Genomic DNA, 25,945 nt, shown 5'->3' with positions numbered 1-25,945 from the left:
GAGAGATGTGATGAACCTGCCGTCCTTAGATCACCTGTCTCTTTACACAAGACACAGCTCATATAATTGATGAAGGACACAGTAAATCATTAATTCATATCAATATTATCCCATATCTCTCTCCGATGGCCTGCATTCAGAGACCGTCCATCATAGTTTTAGAGAGATGTCCTTCAGGTTTCACTTCACCTTTTTTGTAATGGGGCCTGTCTTGAGGTTATTCCAGTTTGTCAATATCTAAAAGATTAGATATATTTGTACTGCATCTCAAAGAAAGCTCTGTCACCACAGTACTGTAGAGATATGAAACACTACACATTACATATTCATTCCACAACACCAAGTGTTAGCCTGGTGTGTTGGTGGGAGTGAATGCCCTGTTGTTATTTTTTTTATTTAACTAGGCAAGTCAGTTAGGAACAAATTCTTATTTACAATGGTGGCTTAGGAACAGTGGATTAATTGCCTTGTTCTGGGGCAGAACAACAGATTTTTACCTTGTCAGCTCAAGGATTCAATCTAGCAAACTTCTACTGGCCGAATGCTCTAACCACTTGGCTACCTGGCACCCCAGGCTACCTTCTCCATTCTGTTAGAGTGGAGAAGACCCAGCTAGCACATAACGTTCTGAGAACGATATGTTTCATAGAGCTTGGTGAGATCATGTTTGTCCTGTAGTTATTTTGCATACAATTTTCCCACAACTTTCTAGGAATTGTACAGGATAGTCGCTTGGCTTTGGAACATTCTCAGCACATTTAAGGAACTTGACAAAAAAATATATATTTTCTTGATATTTCATTACTTTAACAGAACATTTCCTTAAAGTTCAAACATGATTATATTTAATTTATATTTGGTCATGTTCTAGGAACGTTCTCCAACTGGTTTGACATAAGGAAAGTTCTCAAGTAGTTCTGAGAGTGTTATGAAACAACATTCTTTGGTAGGAATTTCAGTACTTCAGCATAACGTTTCCCACAGGTTTCCTCATGTTTTTATTTAAAGTAATGTTCTCAAATTGTTCTGAGAACATTAAGAAATGTTCTTCTGTGGGAATTTCAGTACTTCCACAGAACATTCCACAAAAGTTCCAATGTGGTTCTATTTAATGTCAGATTTGACTACATTCTAGGAATGTTTTTAAAAAATGGTGTGACTGAAGCGATGTTCTCAGAATGTTCAGGCAATGTATGGTTGTCTTTTATGTCAGTTGTTGCCAATATTCTGGGAATATTTCCAGAAATGTTAACATCAATTAGCTTTAAATTAACAACAATTAGTTTCAAATTCTGTTCTCAGAACTTACCATAAAAACCACAAGATTAACAAAATATTGTAGCATTAGGAAAACGTTCTAAGAATGTTATTTAAAAACATACTGTACAGTGTACTCTGAACAAAAATATAAACGTAACATGTAAAGTGCTTTTCCTATGTTTCATGAGCTGAAATAAAAGACAAAAGCTGAAGAACATTCGAACATCCAAGTATTTTCCACAGGTGCTGGAGTTATAGACAAACTCATGGAAAACAGAAAGGAAAAAGCTACACACTTCTGCTTATGCTCCCAGGTGGTATTTATTTACAACAATGTTTCCACCCTTAGTTCTTCATCAGGCATCCATATCCCAGGTGAGGTGGAAGCTCCAACTATTTTCTCTTCAGAGGAGACTTTTTCAGCACCACCTGTTTTTTAAACATTCCTAGATTTAAGTTAGCATAATTAGGAGCCATAGTGCTCCCCATCGCTGTCCCTTTGTTCTAGAGGAAAAGGTCTCCTCTGAAGAGAAAATAGTTGGAGGTTAGTATTAGTTCAGCCAAGTCCACAGTACAATTGGTGCTGGGAAGAGCATTAGGGGGACGTTCATTGAGGTAGAACTTGATGGTCTCAAGGCAGCCCTGATGGGGGATGTTAGTATATAGACTGGTAACATTTGAGATTGACTGTGTCTTTCGGTAATGGGGTTGCTTTCATCCACGTCCACTTATTAAAAGCCTCCCTATAAGTCAATTCAGTCGCATCAGAAGAATATGCAGCTCTGATGCTTCTTATCAGTAACTGACCATGGACCTCACACAAAGGTTTAAGGAAAGGCAATTGGTAAACATGCCAACACAGTTGGAAAGTCTGAGGGCTTCTCCATCTGTCGGAGGCCTGCCACAGGCGCTGGGAGCAACGGGCTCAAGTTATCCTACCTCTCACCCATCCATAAAGGCTTCTCCGAATCCTGAGAAGCGTGAGAGTGTGCAGATTTCCTAGCCCTTCTCACCAACTGTGATTCTGGGCAGCTCCATGGTAAGAAATGTGACCGTTCCTGGTGCAAAAACAATGTCTTATCCTGGAGCTCGAGTAAATGGCATTACTCAGCTGCTCCTGAATACACTACATCAGGACAGGGACATTGATTCTATCGTAGTCCATGTGGGTTTTAATTACATTATGAAGGGCAGTTCTGAAAAGCTGAAACTGGATTTTAAAGAGTTGATTGACTCTGCTAAACACTAACAAAACACCCATCAAACACCGCTTTATCAGGATTCTCTCTCTTTACAACGGGCTATGTGATTATATGTGAATATATATACATATATTATTGCAGCTCAATGGGTGTAAGTTTTGTTGACAATTTCAATGCCTTTTGGAAACAAAACAGGTTTTATAAGGAGGATGGGATCCACCCAAATCATTTGGGATCCTGGATCCTTTCACAGCACTATAAGGCTGCGTTGAGACAATGACTTATCAATGACTAAAGCCCAGCTCAGTTAATCCCTACCATTGTGACGCAGAGTTGTCATAATGCTTCAGAAAATGTACATTACACCAGGTGTGTTGGTTGACACAAAATAAGTAACCTAATTTATGTCCCTTTAACTGACCTTAATGCCCGAATGATTCTACAGCTATTGTATGCAGTAATTATGTGCCTATGAACCAGAGTTATACTGTTATCACTGAGACGATGGGCCCTAGGAGGAAGTCCACTGTGAGCAGCTCTCTCTGCTCTAACATAAAGAACATGAGCACATCTACTGCTGCTACATTCCCCAGTAAGGACTTCAGACTGTTAAACAGCCACCACTAACATTGAGTGGCTGCTGCCAACACACGGACTCAACTCCAGCCACTTTAATAATGGGAATTGATGTAAAATATATCACTAGCCACTTGCTACAACAACGCTACTTAATACAAAGTTTACATACCCTATATTACTCATCTCACATGTATATACTGTACTCTATATCATCTACTGCATCTTTATGTAATACATGTATCACTAGTCACTTTAAACTACGCCACTTTGTTTACATACCCTACATTACTCATCTCATATGTATATACTGTACTCGATACCATCTACTGCATCTTGCCTATGCCATTCTGTACCATCACTCATTCATATATCTTTATGTACATATTCTTTATCCCTTTACACTTGTGTGTATAAGGTAGTCTTTTGAATTGTTAGGTTAGATTACTCGTTGGTTATTACTGTATTGTCGGAACTAGAAGCACAAGCATTTCGCTACACTCGCATTAACATTTGCTAACCATGTGTATGTGAAAAACAAATTTGTTTACATCCCCATTAGTGAGCAATTTATTCTTTATAATCCATCCACCTGACAGGTGTGGAATATCAAGAAGCTAATTAACAACACAGTACCACAGATGTCTCAAGTTTTGAAGGAGCATGCAATTTGCATGCTGACTGTAGGAATATCCACCAGAGCAGTTGCCAGAGATTTGAATGTTCATTTGTCTAACATAAACTGTGTTTAGGAGTATTTCTGTCTGTAATAAAGTCCTATAAACTAATTCTGATTGGCTGGGCCTGGCTCCCCAGTGAGTAGGCCTGGCTACCAAGTGGGTGGGCCTATGCCTTCCCAGGCCCCTGCCCAGTCATGTGAAATCCATAGCTGAAGGCCTAATTCATTTATTTCAATTGACTGATTTCTTTATATGAAATGTAACTCAGCAAAACCTTTGAAATTGTTGCATGTTGCGTTTATATTTTTATTCAGTATACATTCCGTTCTAAGAACATGAAGAAAACGTTCCATAAAAAACACAAGAGAACTTTAGTAATGTTCAGAAAATGTTTCAAGAATGTTTTTTAAAAACAAATACTGTACATTCCGTTCTCAGCATCAACAGAACTCTCTCTATCCTCTATCTTGTTAAGTGTGGTCAGGTGTGTTGGCCGTATCCACTAATTGGCCACTCTTAATGAGTGCTTGTTTCCTTTGAAATGGGGTCTGTTTGAAAAGACTATAATGAACTGTTTTGTATGTGTAAAAAAAACATGGCATGTTAGCTCCATCCTGGTGGCACATCCCTAATTCCATGGATAGAGAACAAACGATCATAGGTTCAAATCTCACTGATGCCATGTCACAATAAATAAAAAAAACTGTTTGCATCATTAATGCCTAAGCAAATTCATTTCCATGTGTCATACTGTATCTGTGCTTGGAGTTGGAAAAAAAGTTAACCCAAAATAAGCTAGCAGTGTTATTGAAAGTTTAATTGAAACATTCAATAAGGGGTCATTTTTATTTCTGTTATCAGAACCAATGGGAAACCAAAAACATACTTCCAAGGTTCCGAATGTGCTCGCTGGGGACCTTGTATAGAACTTTTGTCCTTCCACCCAGGTTCATGTTATTCTTCCCATCCTCTGTGCAAAGGGGAATTGGTAGTTAGACAAATTGGACACAAGTTCTTGGTAGAGAATGTATTCATGGTCTTTTTCCCTTCCTGTCTGTCCAGTGGGGAGTGAGTGTTTACCTGCGATTGCTTATTATAGGTCCTTCAGCAGCATTGGCCCTCCATGTGCCTTTCGTCTATTCGTTGGTGTGCTGCTGTGTATTTTTAGCAGTCGTTCTGGGAGGTATTGTTTTTGAAGAGCCCTGCACTGTTCAGAGTGGTTGAGATGAGAGGAGTGTTTTTGGTCATAAATCCTAACTGCTCTCTTCTCTCTCTTTTTGTCTGTCTCTCTTTCACTTCCTCTCTCTCTTTCGCTCTCTCTGTCTCCGTGTCTCTCTCTGTCTCCGTGTCTCTCTCTGTCTCCGTGTCTCTCTCTGTCTCCGTGTCTCTCTCTTTCTCTGTGTCTCTCTCTTTTTCTGTATCTCTCGCTCATCTAGACATGGAACACGGTGTGCTGGGGAAGTTGCTGCAGCCGCCAACAACAATGTATGTGGGGTGGGCGTGGCATACAACACCAAAATTGGAGGTGAATGAGGCATGCTGTAATTGAAGAAGGCTTTGCCAATGGCCAACAATGATTGGTTGACTTGGGTCTACTGTCAGTTGAACCGGAGTCATGTTCAGTAGAACATGACTTGCTATCCGTCACTTCTGAATATTTACCAACTTTTGTCTCTAATCTTTCGTCGAAGACAAGTACTCTAATCGGTCTAATGGATTCTTTCAAGCCACTTTCTGGCCCTTACCAACTTGTGTCCCTAAGCACTGTCAAAGACAAGCAGCCAGCCAACAAGACTCACTGGAGCCCTGAGAGGAGTCCCCAGCAGTCCCCTCCACAGATGGTAGCCATAACTCTCCTACTCCTCCTAGTCTTCATTAGCATGCATCTCCTGCTCTAACAGCTCATTGGCTCCTGCTCCACACATATTCCTCTGACAATCTGCCCATGTCCCAGGGTTACACAATTGTTAATAAACAACACAGTTTGCTGTATGCCTCGTTCCCCATCGGGTGTGTGTCTCCACACACCCACACACATACACACTCATCCCACACACACACACGGCTCACAGCTCCCGTTACTGTTCTGAGGCGGCCCACATCAAAGCTGCAGACAGGCCAGTTCAGGTATTATGATAAAAGATGGGCCGGTTTGTTTCTCTCAAGTCACAGACGCTGTTGGAGGCACCATTAACTCTCCCACACTCATTCGTTAGAAGGAATGTTGTGTTGTTTTTGTGTTTTTTGTGAGTTGTCTGTCTGTTGTCTTACCTGGTGGTTTCTTGGAGGAGAAGGTCTTGACTCTTGTTTTAATGGCCAAAGTGTGTGTGTGTGTGTGTGTGTGTGTGTGTGTGTGTGTGTGTGTGTGTGTGTGTGTGTGTGTGTGTGTGTGTGTGTGTGTGTGTGTGTGTGTGTGTGTGTGTGTGTGTGTGTGTGTGTGTGTGTGTGTGTGTGTGTGTGTGTGTGTGTGTGTGTGTGTGTGTGTCTGAGAGAACAATTGCTCATCCCATCTGGCAGTGTGACAGGCTCATAAGCCCTTTGTCTCCCCAGTCAGACTGTGTTTGTCAGTATGACAGCCAGACACACAAGGCTTTGTTTCCCAACTGCATCATGTTTATAACACCTAGGGAGTGAATGTTATTTACAATAAGGGTTACATGGAGAAAATCTGATCTCTCTGAAATGAAAATGGATGGCCCTCCTTTCAGCAAAATATGTTTTACCTAAACCCTCCCTGAACACTTGAAAACAAACAAGTGACCCTCCCCTATACCCAAAATAATAATTAAAACAAAATGGATAGCAGTTTACCCTCACTTTTTGGACAGACCAGAGCCTTAGATATGCAGTTTTACAAACTGTTCTATGTCCTGTAAGCATTACATGGCAATGCAGGAATGTTTATAGCACACAGGGCTGTGGGCCAAAAGGTTGTGGATTCACAGACAACAGTGGACAAGAGTCGGGGTGGAAAGATCTCCTATATAGTAAAAGCATTAAATGAATCTATCATCGTCTTTGCAGGTCCGATGAAAAAATAGCCTTTATAAAAATGTCATGCAATTCCACGTAACTTTACATATTAGTGGAATCTTTTTTTTATATCACACAAATTACCAAAATGATATGCTAAGAATAGACAGCGAGATAGGAGAATGTGTTCATCTCATATTTCTCCAATGCCAAATCCGTGTGTCTTGTTTGCAACAAAACTGTCCCTGTTTGCAAATAATTCAATCTTAGACGTCATTAGGAATCTGAGCATGGTACTTTCAAAAGTTAGGCTTACCTTTCCACCCATGACAGAGTAGGCCTAACTTTCCACCCATGACAGAGTAGGCCTACCTTTCCACCCATGACAGAGTAGGTTTACCAACACAGAAACATTTAAGCTTTAAGTGCTGGCTACTCTTCTTCCGTGGCTTCACCCAATGAGAGAAAGTCACAAGTGATTCCCTAAAGCTGTCTGGGTTTAAACATTAAACTTCTATTTTTGCAGAAAGTGAATAGCTTAATCAATTGATAGTGACAGAATTAGATTACTTTCCAAGCAAATTCAGCCTCTGAATATCAAAGAAACGAAACAATGATATAACCATATGCATTGGAGTCACGTCTTTCCTGGGTATTTTGCAGCTTGTTTCTAGCATAAAGCATCGTGGAACAGCGTTGTTATATATCACTTTATATAATCGGATTTGTTCAATTTCAAGAAGGACTTTCAACAAGCACAGCACTTACACAAATTACTGATGATTGGCTGAGAGAAATTGATGATTGATGATAGGCTGAAAGACATTTTCTTCAAAATAGTCTCCACAACAAAGCCCTCTTGTTCTCAATGAAGTCTAACTAAAATGAAGACGGTTTAAATTAATTATGCCTACTCGCATTTGCCTACTTTCAGCACCATGAGCTGTCCATTTCCGATTGATTGTGCTGTGGCTGCTGCTTCAAGTTTCAGGACCACAATGTAAGTTACTCGAATCTGGCTAATTGTGAGGTCAATAACTGTGATAAATACATCATGTGCAAGAATTATATTATTTTTAATAAAAATCTATTATATGGTCCCCCCCTATTCTGCTATAACAGCCTCCACTCTTCTGGGAAGGCTTTACATTTACATTTAAGTCATTTAGCAGACGCTCTTATCCAGAGCGACTTACAATCCACTAGATGTGGGGACTTGCTTCCATTCAGCCACAAGAGCATTATTGTGGTTGGGCACTGATGTTGGGCGATAAGGCCTGGCTTGCAGTCGGTGTTCAAATTCATTTCAAAGGTGTTCTATGGGGTTGAGGTCAGGAATATGTGCTCGTCAGTCAAGTTCTTCCACAAACCATTTCTGTATGGATATCACTTTGTGCACGGGGGGCATTGTCATTATGAAACAGGAAAGAGCCTTCTGCAAACCGTTGACAAAAAGTTGGAAGCACAGAATTTGTCATGTTTTGTCTTATATTGTCTTGTCATTTTGCTTTTCCTTCTGTTCGTTTTCCCCCTGCTGGTCTTTTTAGGTTCGTTCCCCTTTTTCTCTCTCCCTTCCTCTCTGTCTTCTCTCTATCGTTCCGTTCCTGCTCCCAGCTGTTCCTATTCCCCTAATCAATCATTTAGTCTTCCCACACCTGTTCCCTATCTTTTCCCCTGATTAGAGTCCCTATTTCTCCCCTTGTTTTCCGTTTCTGTCCTGTCGGATCCTTGTATATTGTTCACCGTGCTGTGTCTTTGTATCGCCCTGTCGTGTCGTGTTTCCCTCAGATGCTGCGTGGTGAGCAGGTGTCTGAGTCTGCTACGGTCAAGTGCCTTCCCGAGGCAACCTGCAGTTTATTATCGAGTCTCCAGTCAGTTCTCGTGATTACGAGTGAAATTGTTTTTATGCTTTATTTACCGCTCCGATTTGTCTAGGAGTATTGCTATTTCCTTAAACTGGATTAAAGACTCTGTTTTCGCCAAGTCGCTTTTGGGTCCTCATTCACCTGCATAACAGAAGGATCCGACCAAAGAATGGACCCAGCGACTACAGACGCTCGTAACACTGCCGTCGAGATCCAAGGAGCCATGCTCGGCAGACACGAGCAGGAATTGTCTGCTGCTCGTCATGCCATGGAGAACCTGGCCGCTCAGGTTTCCGACCTCTCTGGACAGTTCCAGAGTCTTCGTCTCGTGCCACCTGTTACTTCCTGGTCTGTCGAGCCTCCGGAACCTAGGGTTAATAACCCACCTTGCTACTCCGGGCAGCCCAAGGAGTGCCGCTCCTTTCTCACCCAGTGTGATATTGTGTTCTCTCTCCAACCCAACACATACTCTAGAGAGAGAGCTCGGGTTGCTTACGTCATTTCACTCCTTACTGGCCGGGCTCGAGAGTGGGGCACAGCTATCTGGGAGGCAAGGGCTGATTGTTCAAACAATTACCAGAACTTTAAAGAGGAGATGATTCGGGTTTTTGACCGTTCAGTTTTTGGTAGGGAGGCTTCTAGGGCCCTGGCTTCCCTATGCCAAGGTGATCGATCCATAACGGATTACTCTATAGAGTTTCGCACTCTTGCTGCCTCTAGTGACTGGAACGAGCCGGCGCTGCTCGCTCGTTTTCTGGAGGGACTCCACGCAGTGGTCAAAGATGAGATTCTCTCCCGGGAGGTTCCTTCCAGTGTGGACTCTTTGATTGCTCTCGCCATCCGCATAGAACGACGGGTAGATCTTCGTCACCAAGCTCGTGGAAGAGAGCTCGCGTCAACGGTGTTTCCCTGCTCCGCATCGCAACCATCTCCCTCCTCTGGCTCAGAGACTGAGCCCATGCAGCTGGGAGGTATTCGCATCTCGACTAAGGAGAGGGAACGGAGGATCACCAACCGCCTGTGCCTCTATTGCGGATTTGATGGACATTTTGTCAATTCATGTCCAGTAAAGCCAGAGCTCATCAGTAAGCGGAGGGCTACTGGTGAGCGCTACTACTCAGGTCTCTCCATCTAGATCCTGTACTACTATGTCGGTCCATCTACGCTGGACCGGTTCGGGTGCTACATGCAGTGCCTTGATAGACTCTGGGGCTGAGGGTTGTTTCATGGACGAAGCATGGGCTCGGAAACATGACATTCCTTTCAGACAGTTAGACAAGCCTACGCCCATGTTCGCCTTAGATGGTAGTCATCTTCCCAGTATCAGATTTGAGACACTACCTTTAACCCTCACAGTATCTGGTAACCACAGTGAGACTATTTCTTTTTTGATTTTTCGTTCACCTTTTACACCTGTTGTTTTGGGTCATCCCTGGCTAGTATGTCATAATCCTTCTATTAATTGGTCTAGTAATTCTATCCTATCCTGGAACGTTTCTTGTCATGTGAAGTGTTTAATGTCTGCCATCCCTCCCATTTCTTCTGTCCCCACTTCTCAGGAGGAACCTGGCGATTTGACAGGAGTGCCGGAGGAATATCATGATCTGCGCACGGTCTTCAGTCGGTCCCGAGCCAACTCCCTTCCTCCTCACCGGTCGTATGATTGTAGTATTGATCTCCTTCCGGGGACCACTCCTCCTCGGGGTAGACTATACTCTCTGTCGGCTCCCGAACGTAAGGCTCTCGAGGATTATTTGTCTGTGTCTCTTGACGCCGGTACCATAGTGCCTTCTTCCTCTCCGGCCGGGGCGGGGTTTTTTTGTTAAGAAAAAGGACGGTACTCTGCGCCCCTGCGTGGATTATCGAGGGCTGAATGACATAACGGTTAAGAATCGTTATCCGCTTCCCTTATGTCATCAGCCTTCGAGATTCTGCAGGGAGCCAGGTGCTTTACTAAGTTGGACCTTCGTAACGCTTACCATCTCGTGCGCATCAGAGAGGGGGACGAGTGGAAAACGGCGTTTAACACTCCGTTAGGGCATTTTGAGTACCGGGTTCTGCCGTTTGGTCTCGCCAATGCGCCAGCTGTTTTTCAGGCATTAGTTAATGATGTTCTGAGAGACATGCTGAACATCTTTGTTTTTGTCTACCTTGACGATATCCTGATTTTTTCACCGTCACTCGAGATTCATGTTCAGCACGTTCGACGTGTTCTCCAGCGCCTTTTAGAGAATTGTCTCTACGTGAAGGCTGAGAAGTGCTCTTTTCATGTCTCCTCCGTTACTTTTCTCGGTTCCGTTATTTCCGCTGAAGGCATTCAGATGGATTCCGCTAAGGTCCAAGCTGTCAGTGAGTGGCCCGTTCCAAGGTCACGTGTCGAGTTGCAGCGCTTTCTAGGTTTCGCTAATTTCTATCGGCGTTTCATTCGTAATTTCGGTCAAGTTGCTACCCCTCTCACAGCTCTTACTTCTGTCAAGACGTGTTTTAAGTGGTCCGGTTCCGCCCAGGGAGCTTTTGATCTTCTAAAAGAACGTTTTACGTCCGCTCCTATCCTCGTTACTCCTGACGTCACTAGACAATTCATTGTCGAGGTTGACGCTTCAGAGGTAGGCGTGGGAGCCATTCTATCCCAGCGCTTCCAGTCTGACGATAAGGTTCATCCTTGCGCTTATTTTTCTCATCGCCTGTCGCCATCTGAACGCAACTATGATGTGGGTAATCACGAACTGCTCGCCATCCGCTTAGCCCTAGGCGAATGGCGACAGTGGTTGGAGGGGGCGACCGTTCCTTTTTGTCGTTTGGACAGACCATATGAACCTTGAGTACATCCGTTCTGCCAAACGACTTAATGCTCGTCAAGCTCGTTGGGCGTTATTTTTCGCTCGTTTCGAGTTTGTGATTTCTTACCGTCCGGGTAGCAAGAACACCAAGCCTGATGCCTTATCCCGTCTTTTTAGTTCTTCTGTGGCTTCTACTGATCCCGAGGGATTCTTCCTTATGGGCGTGTTGTCGGGTTGACAGTCTGGGGAATTGAAAGACAGGTTAAGCAAGCACTCACGCACACTGCGTCCGCTTGTCCTAGTAACCTTCTTTTCGTTCCTGTTTCCACTCGTCTGGCTGTTCTTCAGTGGGCTCACTCTGCCAAGTTAGCTGGTCATCCCGGTGTTCGAGGCACTCTTGCTTCTATTCGCCAGCGCTTTTGGTGGCCGACTCAGGAGCGTGACACGCGCCGTTTCGTGGCTGCTTGTTCGGACTGCGCGCAGACTAAGTCAGGTAACTCTCCTCCTGCCGGTCGTCTCAGACCGCTCCCCATTCCTTCTCGACCATGGTCTCACATCGCCCTAGACTTCATTACCGGTCTGCCTTTGTCTGCGGGGAAGACTGTGATTCTTACGGTTGTCGATAGGTTCTCTAAGGCGGCACATTTCATTCCTCTCGCTAAACTTCCTTCCGCTAAGGAGACGGCACAAATCATCATCGAGAATGTGTTCAGAATTCATGGCCTCCCGTTAGACGCCGTTTCAGACAGAGGTCCGCAATTCACGTCACAGTTTTGGAGGGAGTTCTGTCGTTTGATTGGTGCGTCCGTCAGTCTCTCTTCCGGGTTTCATCCCCAGTCTAACGGTCAAGAGAGAGGGCCAATCAGACGATTGGTCACATACTACGCAGCCTTTCTTTCAGAAACCCTGCGTCTTGGGCAGAACAGCTCCCTGGGCAGAATACGCTCACAACTCGCTTCCTTCGTCTGCTACCGGGTTATCTCCGTTTCAGAGTAGTCTGGGTTACCAGCCTCCTCTGTTCTCATCCCAGCTTGCCGAGTCCAGCGTTCCCTCCGCTCAAGCGTTTGTCCAACGTTGTGAGCGCAACTGGAGGAGGGTGAGGTCTGCACTTTGCCGTTACAGGGCACAGACTGTGAGAGCCGCCAATAAACGTAGGATTAAGAGTCCAAGGTATTGTTGCGGCCAGAGAGTGTGGCTTTCCACTCGCAACCTTCCTCTTACGACAGCTTCTCGTAAGTTGACTCCGCGTTCATTGGTCCGTTCCGTGTCTCCCAGGTCGTCAATCCTGTCGCTGTGCGACTTTCCGCGACATCTTCGTCGCGTCCATCCTGTCTTCCATGTCTCCTGTGTCAAGCCCTTTCTTCGCACCCCGTTCGTCTTCCCTCCCCCCTCCCGTCCTTGTCGAGAGCGCACCTATTTACAAGGTACGTAGGATCATGGACATGCGTTCTCGGGGACGGGGTCACCAATACTTAGTGGATTGGGAGGGTTACGGTCCTGAGGAGAGGAGTTGGGTTCCGTCTCGGGACGTGCTGGACCGTTCACTGATTGATGATTTCCTCCGTTGCCGCCAGGATTCCTCTCGAGTGCGCCAGGAGGCGCTCGGTGAGTGGGGGTACTGTCATGTTTTGTCTTATATTGTCTTGTCATTTTGCTTTTCCTTCTGTTCGTTTTCCCCTGCTGGTCTTTTAGGTTCGTTCCCCTTTTTCTCTCTCCCTTCCTCTCTCTCTTCTCTCTATCGTTCCGTTCCTGCTCCCAGCTGTTCCTATTCCCCTAATCAATCATTTAGTCTTCCCACACCTGTTCCCTATCTTTTCCCCTGATTAGAGTCCCTATTTCTCCCCTTGTTTTCCGTTTCTGTCCTGTCGGATCCTTGTATATTGTTCACCGTGCTGTGTCTTTGTATCGCCCTGTCGTGTCGTGTTTCCCTCAGATGCTGCGTGGTGAGCAGGTGTCTGAGTCTGCTACGGTCAAGTGCCTTCCCGAGGCAACCTGCAGTTTATTATCGAGTCTCCAGTCAGTTCTCGTGATTACGAGTGAAATTGTTTTTATGCTTTATTTACCGCTCCGATTTGTCTAGGAGTATTGCTATTTCCTTAAACTGGATTAAAGACTTTGTTTTCGCCAAGTCGCTTTTGGGTCCTCATTCACCTGCATAACAGAATTGTTAAGATTTCCCTTCAATGGAACTAAGGGGCCTAGCACAAACTATGAAAAACAGCCCCAGACCATCATTCCTCCACCACCAAACTTTACGGTTGGCACTATGCATTGGGGCAGGTATCATTCTCCAGCTATCTGCCAAACCCAGATTTGTCCGTCGGACTGCCAGATGGTGAAGCGTGATTCATCACTCCATAGAACGTGTTTCCACCACTCCAGAGTCCAATGGCGGCGAGCTTTACACCACTCCAGCCGACGATTGTCGGGGATCTTAGGCTTGTGTGAGGCTGCTCGGTCATGGAAACCCATTTTATGAAGCTCCATACGAACAGTTATTGTGCTGAATTTTCTTCCAGAGGTAGTTTGAAACCCGGTAGTGAGTGTTGAAACCAAGGACAGACGATTTTTACGCGCTATGTGCTTCAGCACTCGGTGGTCCTGTTCTGTGAGCTTGTGTGGCCTACCACTTCGTGGCTGAGCCATTGTTGCTCGTAGACATTTCCACTTCACAAACAGCACTTACAGTTGACAGCTCTAGCAGGGCAGAAATTTGACCAAACTGACTTGTTGGAAAGGTGGCATCCTATGACGGTGACACGTTGAAAGTCACTGAGCTCTTCAGTAAAGCCATTCTACTGCCAATGTTTGTCTATGGAGATTGCATGGCTGTGTGCTCGATTTTATACATGTGTCAGCAATGGGTGTGGCTGAAATAGCTGAATCCATTCATTTGAAGGGTGTCCACATACTTTTGTATATATAGTGTTTCAAAGTTGGCCTCCTGTCCTCTTTCTCATTTAAATGCTCTCCTTCTCAAACTGAACAGAACATAGCCTATAGGCTAGTCTGTGCTTAAGATTTTGGAATAGGCCTAATCAAAAATATTTTTTGAGGATGCTGGGGCTCAGGGTTGGCATATCCATTGCAGAGTTGTAATGCAGCCTAGTTTTAGAAATATGACTTTGCTCTGTGCTTCCCTGAGCATGCACTTCATAGGCTATAGTCAAAAGGCTATGGATAATTTTTTAGAGACCACATTAAATAGCCTATAGGCGCAATTGATATTGCGTGCCCAGCGGAGAATCAGAGATGAGGGGCGGCATCAGGCACACATCGATATATAGCCTAATAAACAACTAATTCTAAAACACTGATAAATATTGAAATTTCATCCATTACAAATTACATGACCCTCCCCTGGACTAGATTTAAAAAATACTAAACTCTCTCCTTGACTGAAATTGAAAAATCATAACCCTCCCACATTTTCCTCCAGGTAACCGTTCTGTACATTTTGATCTGTTCCCTGCTACTTCTCCTCTCATGCTGTCTCTCTCTGTCACCTTCACCTTTTTTCCCTTTCTGCCTCACCCTGCCTGTATTATTTTGTTTATTTCCCCTCTGACTTCACCCCCCACTCTTTCTATCTCTCCTTGTGTGTGTGTGTTTGTGTGTGTGTGCGTGTGTGCGTGTTTGCGCTTGTATGCATGTGTGTGTGTTCAGGTGTGCGTATGCTGGACGGGGAGGTGACAGACATGGTGGAGGCCCACTCCCTCAGCCTGAACTCACAGCACATCCACATCTACAGCGCCAGCTGGGGCCCAGAGGATGATGGGAAGACGGTAGACGGCCCCGCCAAGCTAGCCAAGGAGGCCTTCCTCCGAGGAGTCACTGAGGTTAGTCATTACTGGAGCAAACATGGTTCATGATACATACCTACCAGATGTTGTTTCAAAGAAACACACATAGAAAGGACAGGATCAACTGTATTGTCCCAGAGTGGAAACTAGTCTTGGACTCACCGTACTGCTGTATTAAATTCTACGTTATACACACATACTCACAAATTATCTTAGAAGATGATTAGGTTTTCCATTATGAGATCCAGTATAAATTATTTCTAAAGTAAAACTCTGACAAGTGATACAACCGCCATACTTGATCTTGAGCGTGTTCTGGCCTGGAGCACCAGCAGGAATTACTGTCATGTCACGCCAGTACTGTAACTATTCACCACTGTCTTATTTGATGGGTTTACTGAGAGTATGTTATTCAAATCAAATGTATTTATATAGCCCTTCGTACATCAGCTGATATCTCAAAGTTCTGTACAGAAACCCAGCCTAAAACCCCAAACAGCAAGCAATGCAGGTGTAGAAGCACGGTGGCTAGGAAAAACTCCCTAGAAAGGCCAAAACCTAGGAAGAAACCTAGAGAGGAACCAGGCTATGTGGGGTGGCCAGTCCTCTTCTGGCTGTGCCGGTGGAGATTATAACAGAACATGGCCAAGATGTTCAAAATGTTCATAAATGAGCAGCATGGTCGAATAATAATAAGGCAGACCAGTTTAAACTGGAGCAGCAGCACGGCCAGGTGGACTGGGGACAGCAAGGAGTCATCATGTCAGGTAGTCCTGGGGCATGGTCCTAGGGCTCAGGTCCTCCGAGAGAGAGAAAGAAAGAGAGAAAGAGAGAATTAGACAGAGCACATGTGGGGTGACCAGTCCTCTTCTGGCTGTGCCGGGTGGAGATAATAACAGAACATGGCCAAGATGTTCAAATGTTCATAAATGACTAGCATGGTCGAATAATAATAAGGCAGAACAGTTGAAACTGGAGCAGCAGCACGGCCAGGTGGACTGGGGACAGCAAGGAGTCATCATGTCAGGTAGTCCTGGGGCATGGTCCTAGGGCTCAGGTCCTCGGAGAGAGAGAAAGAAAGAGAGAAAGAGAGAATTAGAGAACGCACACTTAGATTCACACAGGACACCGAATAGGACAGGAGAAGTACTCCAGATATAACAAACTGATGGAGTCGCCAATGACTAGAGTTTTCAATTTTCAGAACTAATGGTGGGAATCTTCAGCGTCTCAGACCCCGTAACGGGAGGAGTAGAGACCAGAGAAGACTCGGCCTCTGACTCCGACTCGCTGCTTAATGGGGAAAACCGGTTGAAAGTTTCTGTCGGCTGAATGAGTGACACCGGTTGAGCATTCCTACAGCATTTCCTTCCAGAAACCGTGAGAAAGTTGTCCGGCTGCAGGGACTGTGCCAGGGGATTTATACTACTATCTGTACTTACTGGTGGCACAGACGCTGTTTCATCCTTTCCTACACTGAAATTACCCTTGCCTAACGATTGCGTCTGAAGCTGGGCTTGTAGCACAGCTATCCTCGCCGTAAGGCGATCGTTCTCCTGTATATTATGAGTACAGCGACTGCAATTAGAATGCATCATGTTAATGTTACTGTTACTACTTAGCTTCGGCTGTTGGAGGTCCTGATGAACCGTGTCCAGATAAAGCGTCCGGAGTGAAAAAGTTGAGGGAAAAAACAAAAATATAAACGGTAATTAAAAAGTAAAAAACGTAAAGTTGTCAGGTAGCAAAATAGGTTGGCAACAAAACGCACAGCAACTCGTAAACAAATCTGCAAGTTGTGACCGGAAATGACGTCAAGCAGAGAGCACGCAGTAGACCTGACATGATAGTTACACCTGGTACTTCAGGCCAGAACGAACACCCAATACAATATCCATATCATACACATCATACACATCTCGTAGAACCACATACAATCCCCTCGCCTAGTTTCTTCCCCTGCCCTCTGAGTCCGAGCAGGCCCATTGGGTTTGATGGAGTGAGCCCCAGATGGATTGGACAAATCATCTGAGGTTAACGAGACCATTCCTCATGTGTCAGCATGGGACATTAACAGAAACCCATTAATACAATGGTGGAATGACAAATGGGAGAGAAGAAATAGGAGAGAAATTGCTGACGTAGGGTCAGATTTAGACAGGAGGGGAATAGAGCAGGGGTTCTCAAAGTTGGGTCTGTGGCCAGATATCAAAATATATATAACAAATCTTTAATTAATATTACTAACAACAACAGATTAAACCAATTTTGGCCAAGGGATCTGTGGAATAAGTTTAAAGGTTGTAAAATAATACAATGTAATATTATTATTCTACAATTTATGTTCTTAACTGTGGGCAACATGGGTCTGAGATGCTCACAGGCATATTGGTATTCACTGTAGTCTACCAATTACAAATATTTCAAATCGATACTTCTTGTATTCCCCATTTTTTTAATGCACTGTAATTTAAGCTTTAAAACTGCAATTTTTTTAAGTTGTAACATTAAAAAACATCTCTCTGCCCCTTGACAAAATGTGTGGAATTGAAGGAAATTAGCTTAAAGACAGCAAAATGTTCCTTCCAGGGCCTGAGACTTGGTTCGTCCGGCCATGCACTTGCCAAAGTTATAGTAGACCTCCTTGTATGCTATTTTTTTATCTCACTCAAGCTGTGTTCTGATTATGAGGGGGTCCCTGATGAATTTGCTATCACAAAAAGGGTCCCCAGTCCCAAAAGGTTTGAGAAACCCTGGAATAGCGAATAGCCATCTTTGTAAAAATGTGGGAGAGCGAGTTTTAATGGAAGACATAAGATTCATATAGTAAAATCTCATATCTAACACTAGTTTAATGGCAGGTTGATGCTTATTGTTATGAGTCTTAGATAGGCCAGCTGCAAAGCCATACTTTGCTATATTGTAAAAATTCATGAAAAAAAAGTGTACTTTTTGTTGCTAATTTGAAGTTATGGTTAGACATTAGGGTGAGCAGTGTGGTTAAGGTCAGGGTTAAGTTTAAAATCCGGTTTTTGAATTCATGATTGTACCAGCTAGTGACCACTCTGCAGAGCTGCCTCCAGTACAATTTGATGAAAAATACTAACCTGCAGGATTATAGAAAGATTAGGAAAGATTAGGAATACCTGTTGATTTAGTCATTAAGAAAACAAGCAATTCATCAGTGGTGGAATAAAATAGGGATTGTGAGGGCTGTTGGCCTTTTAAATGCCCATCCAGTGGTGAGCAGGAGAGTCCCACTAAGTCATGCTGGGGAAAACTCTCCACAGAGTACAGGGATTAGGAAATAACATTCTCACAGCACTACTTTAAATCCATACAGACTGTGGCTAAGTTCCCTAAGCAGTGTTGTGTGCATGTGCTTGTGTGAGATATGATTTGTTTTGTTCATGTTGCTGGCACTCCCACGCCCACCTCCACTGCTTCTCATCTTAGTCTCAGCTGGAGTTGAGGCACAATGCAGTGTGAGGTAGAGTGTGTGCCTATTTAGCCCCTCTATCCCTCCCTTCATCTCGTCTCTCCCCTGCTCTTTTATGCAACCTCTTTCACATTTTCAATCAATCCCTTTATTTCTTCATATCTATCCAACTGTGCCACTCTGCTCATATCCTTTTCATTATTGAATGTTGTCTTTCTCCACCTCGTTTTCTCTCTCTCCCTAGATCCTTTCTCTCTCCCTCTCCCTCCAAATGATATCTTCTCCTCAGTATATCCTCAGTATACCTCCTCTCATATTTGGTTATGAAAAGAAAAAAAGCTTCAAAGTATATCTTTATTGAGATATGCTTACCGCCTGTTGTGATGGAAAGGCCCAGTTAATCTGTTTCATTTAGTTGTGACTAATGGCATCTTTATGGAGATGAATGATGGAGAGGAGGTGGATATAAGTGTATTCAGTAGATAATATTATACTGTATCATGATGCCGCTCCTCCCAGTACAATGATGCCCTAATTTATCTGTCTAACAAATCACAGTCAACTAACTGTGTACAGTAAATAGCCTGCCATTGTTTATGAATTACAGTGCATTCGGAAAGTATTCAAACCCCTAGACCTTTTCCATATTTTATTACATTTCAGCCTTATTCTAAAATTGATTAAATTACACACAATATCCCATAATGACAAATCAAACAGGTTTTTAGAAATATTTGCAAATGTATTACAAAATAAAAAACAGATTTATCTTAGGTAGAGGCAGGTAGTCTAGTGGTTAGAGCTTTGGATGAGTAACCGAAAGGTTGCAAGATCAAATCCCCGAGCTGACAAGGTAAAAAATATGTTGTTCTGCCCCTGAACAAGGCAGTTTCTAGGCTGTCAGTTCCTAGGCTGTCATTGAAAATAAGAATTTGTTCTTAACTGACTCGCCTAGTAAAATAAATACAACTTACATATGTATTCATACGCAAAAACCAAGCCATGTGGTTGAAGGAATTGTCTGTAGAGCTCCGAGACAGGATTGTGTCACGGCACAGGTCTGGGGATGGATACTAAAACATTTCTTCAGCATTGAAGGTACCCAAAAACACAGTGGCTTCCATCATGTTTGAAGTTTGGAACCACTAAGACTCTTCCTAGAGCCGGCTGCCCGGCCAAACTGAGCAAACGCGGGAGAAGGGCCTTTGTCGGGGAGGTGACCAAGACCCCGATGGTCACTCTGACAGAGCTCCAGACTTCCTCTGTGGAGATGGGAGTATCTTCCAGAAGGACAACCATCTCTGCAGCACTCCACCAATCAGTCGACTCCTCAGTGAAAGGCACATAACAAGCATCACGTCTGAAGGAACCCTGACACCATCCCTACGGTGAAGCATCGTGGTGGCAGCATCATGATGTGGGGATATTTTTCAGTGACAGGGACTGTGAGACTAGTCAGGATCGAGGGAAAGATGAATGGAGCAAAGTACAGAGGGATCCTTGATGAAAACCTGTTCCAGAGTGCTCAGCACCTCAGACTGGGGGCGAAGGTTCACCTTCCAAAAGGACATCAACCCTAAGCACACAGGAGTCGCTTCGGGACAAGTCTCTGAATATCCTTGAGGCAGACAGAGCCAGGACTTGAACCAGATCCAAAATCTCTGGAGAGACCTGATGCTTGATGCTCCAGTTTCAACTGACCTGAGCCCTAGGAACATGCCCCAGGACTACCTGACATGATGACTCCTTGCTGTCCCCAGTTCACCTGACTGTGCTGCTGCTCCAGTTTCAACTGTTCTGCCTTATTATTATTCGACCATGCTGGTCATTTATGAACATTTGAACATCTTGGCCATGTTCTGTTATAATCTCCACCCGGCACAGCCAGAAGAAGACTGGCCACCCCACATAGCCTGGCTGCTCTCTAGGTTTCTTCCTAGGTTTTGGCCTTTCTAGAGAGTTTTTCCTAGCCACCGTGCTTCTACACCTGCATTGCTTGCTGTTTGGGGTTTTAGGCTGGGTTTCTGTACAGCACTTTGAGATATCAGCTGATGTACGAAGGGCTATATAAATACATTTGATTTGATTTGATTTGAGAGGATCTGCAGAGAAGAATGGGAGAAACTCCCCAAATACAGGTGTGCCAAGTAGCGTCATACCCAAGAAGACTCGAGGCTGTAATCACTGCCAAAGGTACTTCAACAAAGTACTGAGTAAAGGGTCTGAATACTTATGTAAATGTGATATTTCAGTTTTACATTTTTCTGTACATTTGCAAAATAAAAATAAAACATTTTTTTGCTTTGTCGTTATGTAGTATTGTGTGAAGATTGATGGGGGGGGACAATTTAATACATTTTAGAGTAGTGATGTAATTTAACAAAATGTAGAAAAAGTCAAGGGGTCTTAATACTTTCCGAATGCACTGTATGCCAGCAGCAGTACAGTGTTTGTCAGTAGAAATACAATAACATACAGTATCATAGGGAGGGAAGGGATGTCAAGGCTTTTACAGAATGGGGGAAAACATCCTTGTCTGGTGAAATATTTCATACTATCAGTCTCTCAACTTGAAACTCACACAAATGCATCCACGCATGCACACACACACAAAAACTCCATCTCTATCCATCTCTCCACATACACACCCTGGAACGTGTGGGTGTGCTATCTATGCCTGTGTGTACTGTATGTTTGTTTAAATATGTGTGTGTGTGTTATCTGTGCTTGTGTGTGTTCTAGATGCCTGCGTGTTATCCTTATCTATATGTGTACATTTCCAGGGCCGAGGCAGGCTGGGCTCCATCTTTGTGTGGGCATCGGGGAATGGTGGTCGTGAGAAGGACAGCTGTAACTGTGACGGCTACACCAACAGCATCTACACACTATCCATCAGCAGCACCACCCAGTACGGCATGGTACCCTGGTACAGCGAGGCCTGCTCCTCCACCCTCGCCACCACCTTCAGCTCTGGGAACCCCAACGAGAAACAGATAGTGAGTAGTAATAATAATACAAATAATAATAATAATAATTTGGTGGGTGCTTATATTCGTCCATTGGAAATGTGTTTTTTGCATATCCAAACTCCCCCTGTGACACCCCGATAAACACACACACACAGACCTACATTCACCCTCACCATGTTCTTCAGCTTTGGCAGCCACAACAAGAAACAGATAGTAAGTACCACTGATACACACATACATACACACTCCCACCTTTACACCTACACTCGCCACATATTTTCAGCTCCGGAAACCCCAATGAGAAACAGATCGTGAGGCATCATTATAGCAATCCCTCAAGGTCCAGGAGGATCTCTTCATCACACACAATAAAGCACAAAAGCACAACATAAAACAGTCTCCTAATAATTTGGAATAATGATTCACCCACACACCCACAGTAACGGCAACCTTAACCAGAAACTTTTAGCAAGTACCTCTGATACACAAACACATACACGCATACACACATGAGGAAACCTCATAGAAACAGATTGACACTGGCACACAAACACACTCATATCTACAGCAGAGTAAACCTCCACGTGAAAAAGACATTGATTCATACCAAATTAATGGCCTAAACTCACAGAAGGCAAGCATGTGTATTATTTATTTTGGAATGCATTGTTTTGAATTATAATGACCCAACCGAAGCAGGGCGGGTCCGCTTTGATGCCTTGCTCAATTAGAGCGTGTCTCTATTTTTGTGTTTTATCGCTGCCACTGTAGTCACACAAAACAATAGAAATCATATTATCATTCTCTCTCTTTCGAGCTCATTTGAATTGGAAGAGGTAGTTAAGGGTTGAGGCTTTAGCATACATGCTAAATTAGACCAATTCATCCACTTATCAAATCTAATTTTATTGGTCACATACACATGTTTAGGAGATGTTATTACGGGTGTAGCGAAATGCTTATGGAAACACAACATCACTATCAGCAAAGATGATTGGAGACTATCCTGCTAGCATACAGTCACTGCTCTGCCTGTCCCATCGTTTCCACCCGCCTCGCTCTGCTTGCTCCGCCCACCCGCTTCTGGTCAGTTTTTAGCTTAATAGTGACTAATATACTGACAAACAGTCCAAGAAACACCACACTTCCTCTAAGCTTTTTGTCAATATAGGGACCACAAATAACTTAAACAGTCCTGCAACTCAACGCTTTCTCCGCTTTCCTCCCAAACACACCAGAGGGCTGCTGCAGGTGAATAAACATACACCTCTCAGTCTGGCTGTGTCACTGTGTCACTCTGAGGGGATTAAGTCTGCCTCTGACAAGTGACACAACACTCTAAACTACGCCTCTGCTCTGTCCCCCTTTTTTTCCTCCTCTCCTCTCTCACAACTTTCCTTCCATTTTCCTCTTTTCCACCACCTTTTCGTCCCTCCTAGGACGACACTCCATTTAGTATAATATGTTACGTTCCGTATGGTTACGTAAAACAAACTTAAGCTAAAGGCAAAAAAAAAGTAGGGTGGTTGGGAGGGTGTATAAAGAGAATGTCTAGCAACCATGGTTGCTCGGGGTGGACAGGTGGGTGTATAAAGCGAACATCTAGCAACCCGAAGGTTGCAAGTTCGAATCTCATCATGCATAACTTTAGCATTACTACTTTTTAGGTACTTTTTCATGTTTCTAAATTATTTTTAACCTATTCATTCGGAGAACACATCTTTTTTGTTTTTTACAACTTTTCTGCTACATATACATGCATTTTACATACATGATACTTTTATATATAGCAATCACATAACAATAATACATTACCGAACATCAGCTCTTTAACGCCACCCCTCAGCCACACTCAGCCCATCCCACCTATCACCATAGACCTCAGCTCTTTAATCCCACCCCTCAGCCACACTCAGCCCATCCCACCTATCACCATAGACCACCCTCCATTGGTTTCCATGTGCCATATATTTTTCAATTGTGCTGTGATGTTTTACATACATTTTGAACCTTTATAATCGTATAGTATCCACAAATTGTGAACTAAAGATGAAAACCTTTCCAACAAGTATTATTATATAAAATCACCCAACACTGCTATTTGTAAAGTTAATTTTAAGTGGATGTTGTGATTTTTTAACTATTCCTGAACCTGTGACCAGAATCAAGCTACATATGGGCAATACCAGAATAAATGATCTAGTGATTCTGTCTCTTCGCAGCAAAATCTACAGAGATGAGATTGTTGTATGCCCCATATATATAGCATCCTGTTGGTGGCAAGAATGTTGTATAATAATTTAAATTGAAAAACTCAAGTGTCGAATCAAGTGTTGCTTTTTTGTATCAGTTCATAAAACCATGTGCCATGGAATCGGTACGTCAAAAATCTCTTCCCATTTATTTTGCCACCTGTATGGTGCAGCTGTCAACATTTTTTGTCCTCAAATTAAACTTGTATATTTTTATATTTATGCCAATTATTTTCATACAGTTTGTATCTATAATATATGGCAGACCAACAAGTTCCCTACCTTCTTCAACTTGCATCCTCCATTTTTGTGGTAATGCTGCAATCAATTGGTTCTAAATCTGGATTGAGCAGACATTCCCATATATTTTCGATAGCTGCATATGTGACATAACGTCATCGTTTTTCTTCATAATATCATTAATAAATATAATAAAATGTTCACACACAAAACTCCATAAAGAATGTTTTATTATTAATCAGTATACTGTATTTGAGTTTAACCATAATATTTGTTGTAATATTTGTTCTATCTTTTCTGGAGGATAAAACTGAAATTGTAACGAGCTTTGTATGGCGATACTTTAAACAAAATTTAATTTTCAATCAGTCAGAAATGAGAAGTTGTAATCTGTATAAAGGCAAAAAAGGCCGGTTTTGAACAAAGTATGAGCCTTAAGCATAACGTATGTATGAGGGAAGATTTTAATGAGTGAGATGTTTACATTTTTTTATTTAATATTTTTTCCCCCCAAACGGGTATTCATTATATGAATAGGCACATTTAATTTTGTCTGTCTTAGCATTTCAAATTAAATTAAATATTTTGGCTCATATGATTTAAAAAACGAGTTGACTGGAGTAGGCAGTGTAAATAAACTGTGATAGGACCAAAGAGTTAATCAATGTGATTTATCCATAAATAGACACGTGTCTACCTCTCCATGGTTGCAGAATCTTCTTTATTTTAGCTAACTTTCTATTGAAATTGATTGTGATAAGTTAATTTACATTTATTGAGATATGAATACCAAGTATGTCTACTTCACCATCCGCCCAATTTATTGGTAAACTACAAGGTAGTGTAAACACTGTGTCTTTTAGCGATCCAATACGTAATATGATACACTTTTCATAGTAAATAGATAGGGAGACAATGGACAACCTTGTTGTACTCCTCTTAAAAGTTGAGAAGTAACCATTATTTACTATTTTACACCTGGGGTTGCTGTACATAGCTTTAACCGATTGTATATGAGATTCACCAAAATTAAAATAATCCAGGCATTTATATATAAATTCTAGTCATACTTTATCAAGTGCCTTTTCAAAACCTGCTATGAAGACCAGGCCTGGTATTTTTGATGTTTCAACTACTTAGCATGTTAGCTAACCCTTCCACTAACCTTAACTCTTTTAGCTAACCCTAACCCTAACTTTAACCCTTTGACCTAACTCCTAAACTTAACCGTAACCGTAACCCCAACTCCTAGCCTAGCTAACTAGTTAACGCTAGCCACCTAGCTATAATTCATAACATATCATATGTTTTGCAAATTTGTAACATATTTTGTAATATATCATATGAAATTTGTGATGGACATCCCCAAATGAATACAACCATACGAAAATTGAGTGTCTGAGATTTACATACAGAATAATACGAAATGCTCTGAGACCAGAATGCCTAGGCAGAAGTCACCCAAATTACAAAATCCTTTCTTGAGATCCACATACTCACACTTCTTTTGCATAGATAAATAAAGCATTTACACAAGTTGTATAACTTCCATGCAAATCAGATCTCTATATAACTGATGTTGTTTACTCTCGTCTCTCTCTCTTCTCCTAGGTGACTACAGACCTGAGACAGAAGTGTACAGACTCCCACACGGGGACGTCAGCCTCAGCCCCCCTGGCTGCTGGGATCATCGCACTGGCTCTGGAAGCCAAGTGAGTTATCTCCGTTACACTCTAATATCTCCGTTAACCTGCCATCTCTCACACGAGAACATCTCGTCATCTCTCTCTCTACAACATCTCTATTCAATTCGTCTCTCAATAGAATATAGTCTCTCAATATCATAAGACAACCGACTGGAAAAGAGTAGTGTGTGGTGGAAGGTGAGTCTGGCATGGCCAGCCAG

The 25,945-nt window shown here is 43.0% G+C and overlaps 1 protein-coding gene across 4 annotated transcripts in view; it reads left to right on the top strand.

The window, feature by feature from the left end:
- The window catches only part of LOC124035603 (furin-like), a 239,223-nt gene that overhangs the window by 184,552 nt on the left and 28,726 nt on the right, over window positions 1-25,945 (top strand). For all 4 annotated transcript variants that reach the window (XM_046349150.1, XM_046349143.1, XM_046349133.1 and 1 more), the window contains exons 7-10: window positions 5,155-5,243; window positions 15,003-15,175; window positions 21,362-21,574; window positions 25,651-25,751. In XM_046349150.1, coding sequence (XP_046205106.1) covers window positions 5,155-5,243; window positions 15,003-15,175; window positions 21,362-21,574; window positions 25,651-25,751 — 576 coding nt within the window. The remainder of the gene's footprint in view (window positions 1-5,154; window positions 5,244-15,002; window positions 15,176-21,361; window positions 21,575-25,650; window positions 25,752-25,945) is intronic.

This window comes from Oncorhynchus gorbuscha, linkage group LG01, assembly GCF_021184085.1.
Source record: "Oncorhynchus gorbuscha isolate QuinsamMale2020 ecotype Even-year linkage group LG01, OgorEven_v1.0, whole genome shotgun sequence".
Lineage (NCBI taxonomy): Eukaryota > Metazoa > Chordata > Actinopteri > Salmoniformes > Salmonidae > Oncorhynchus > Oncorhynchus gorbuscha.
This window is presented reverse-complemented; position numbering and strand designations above follow the sequence as displayed.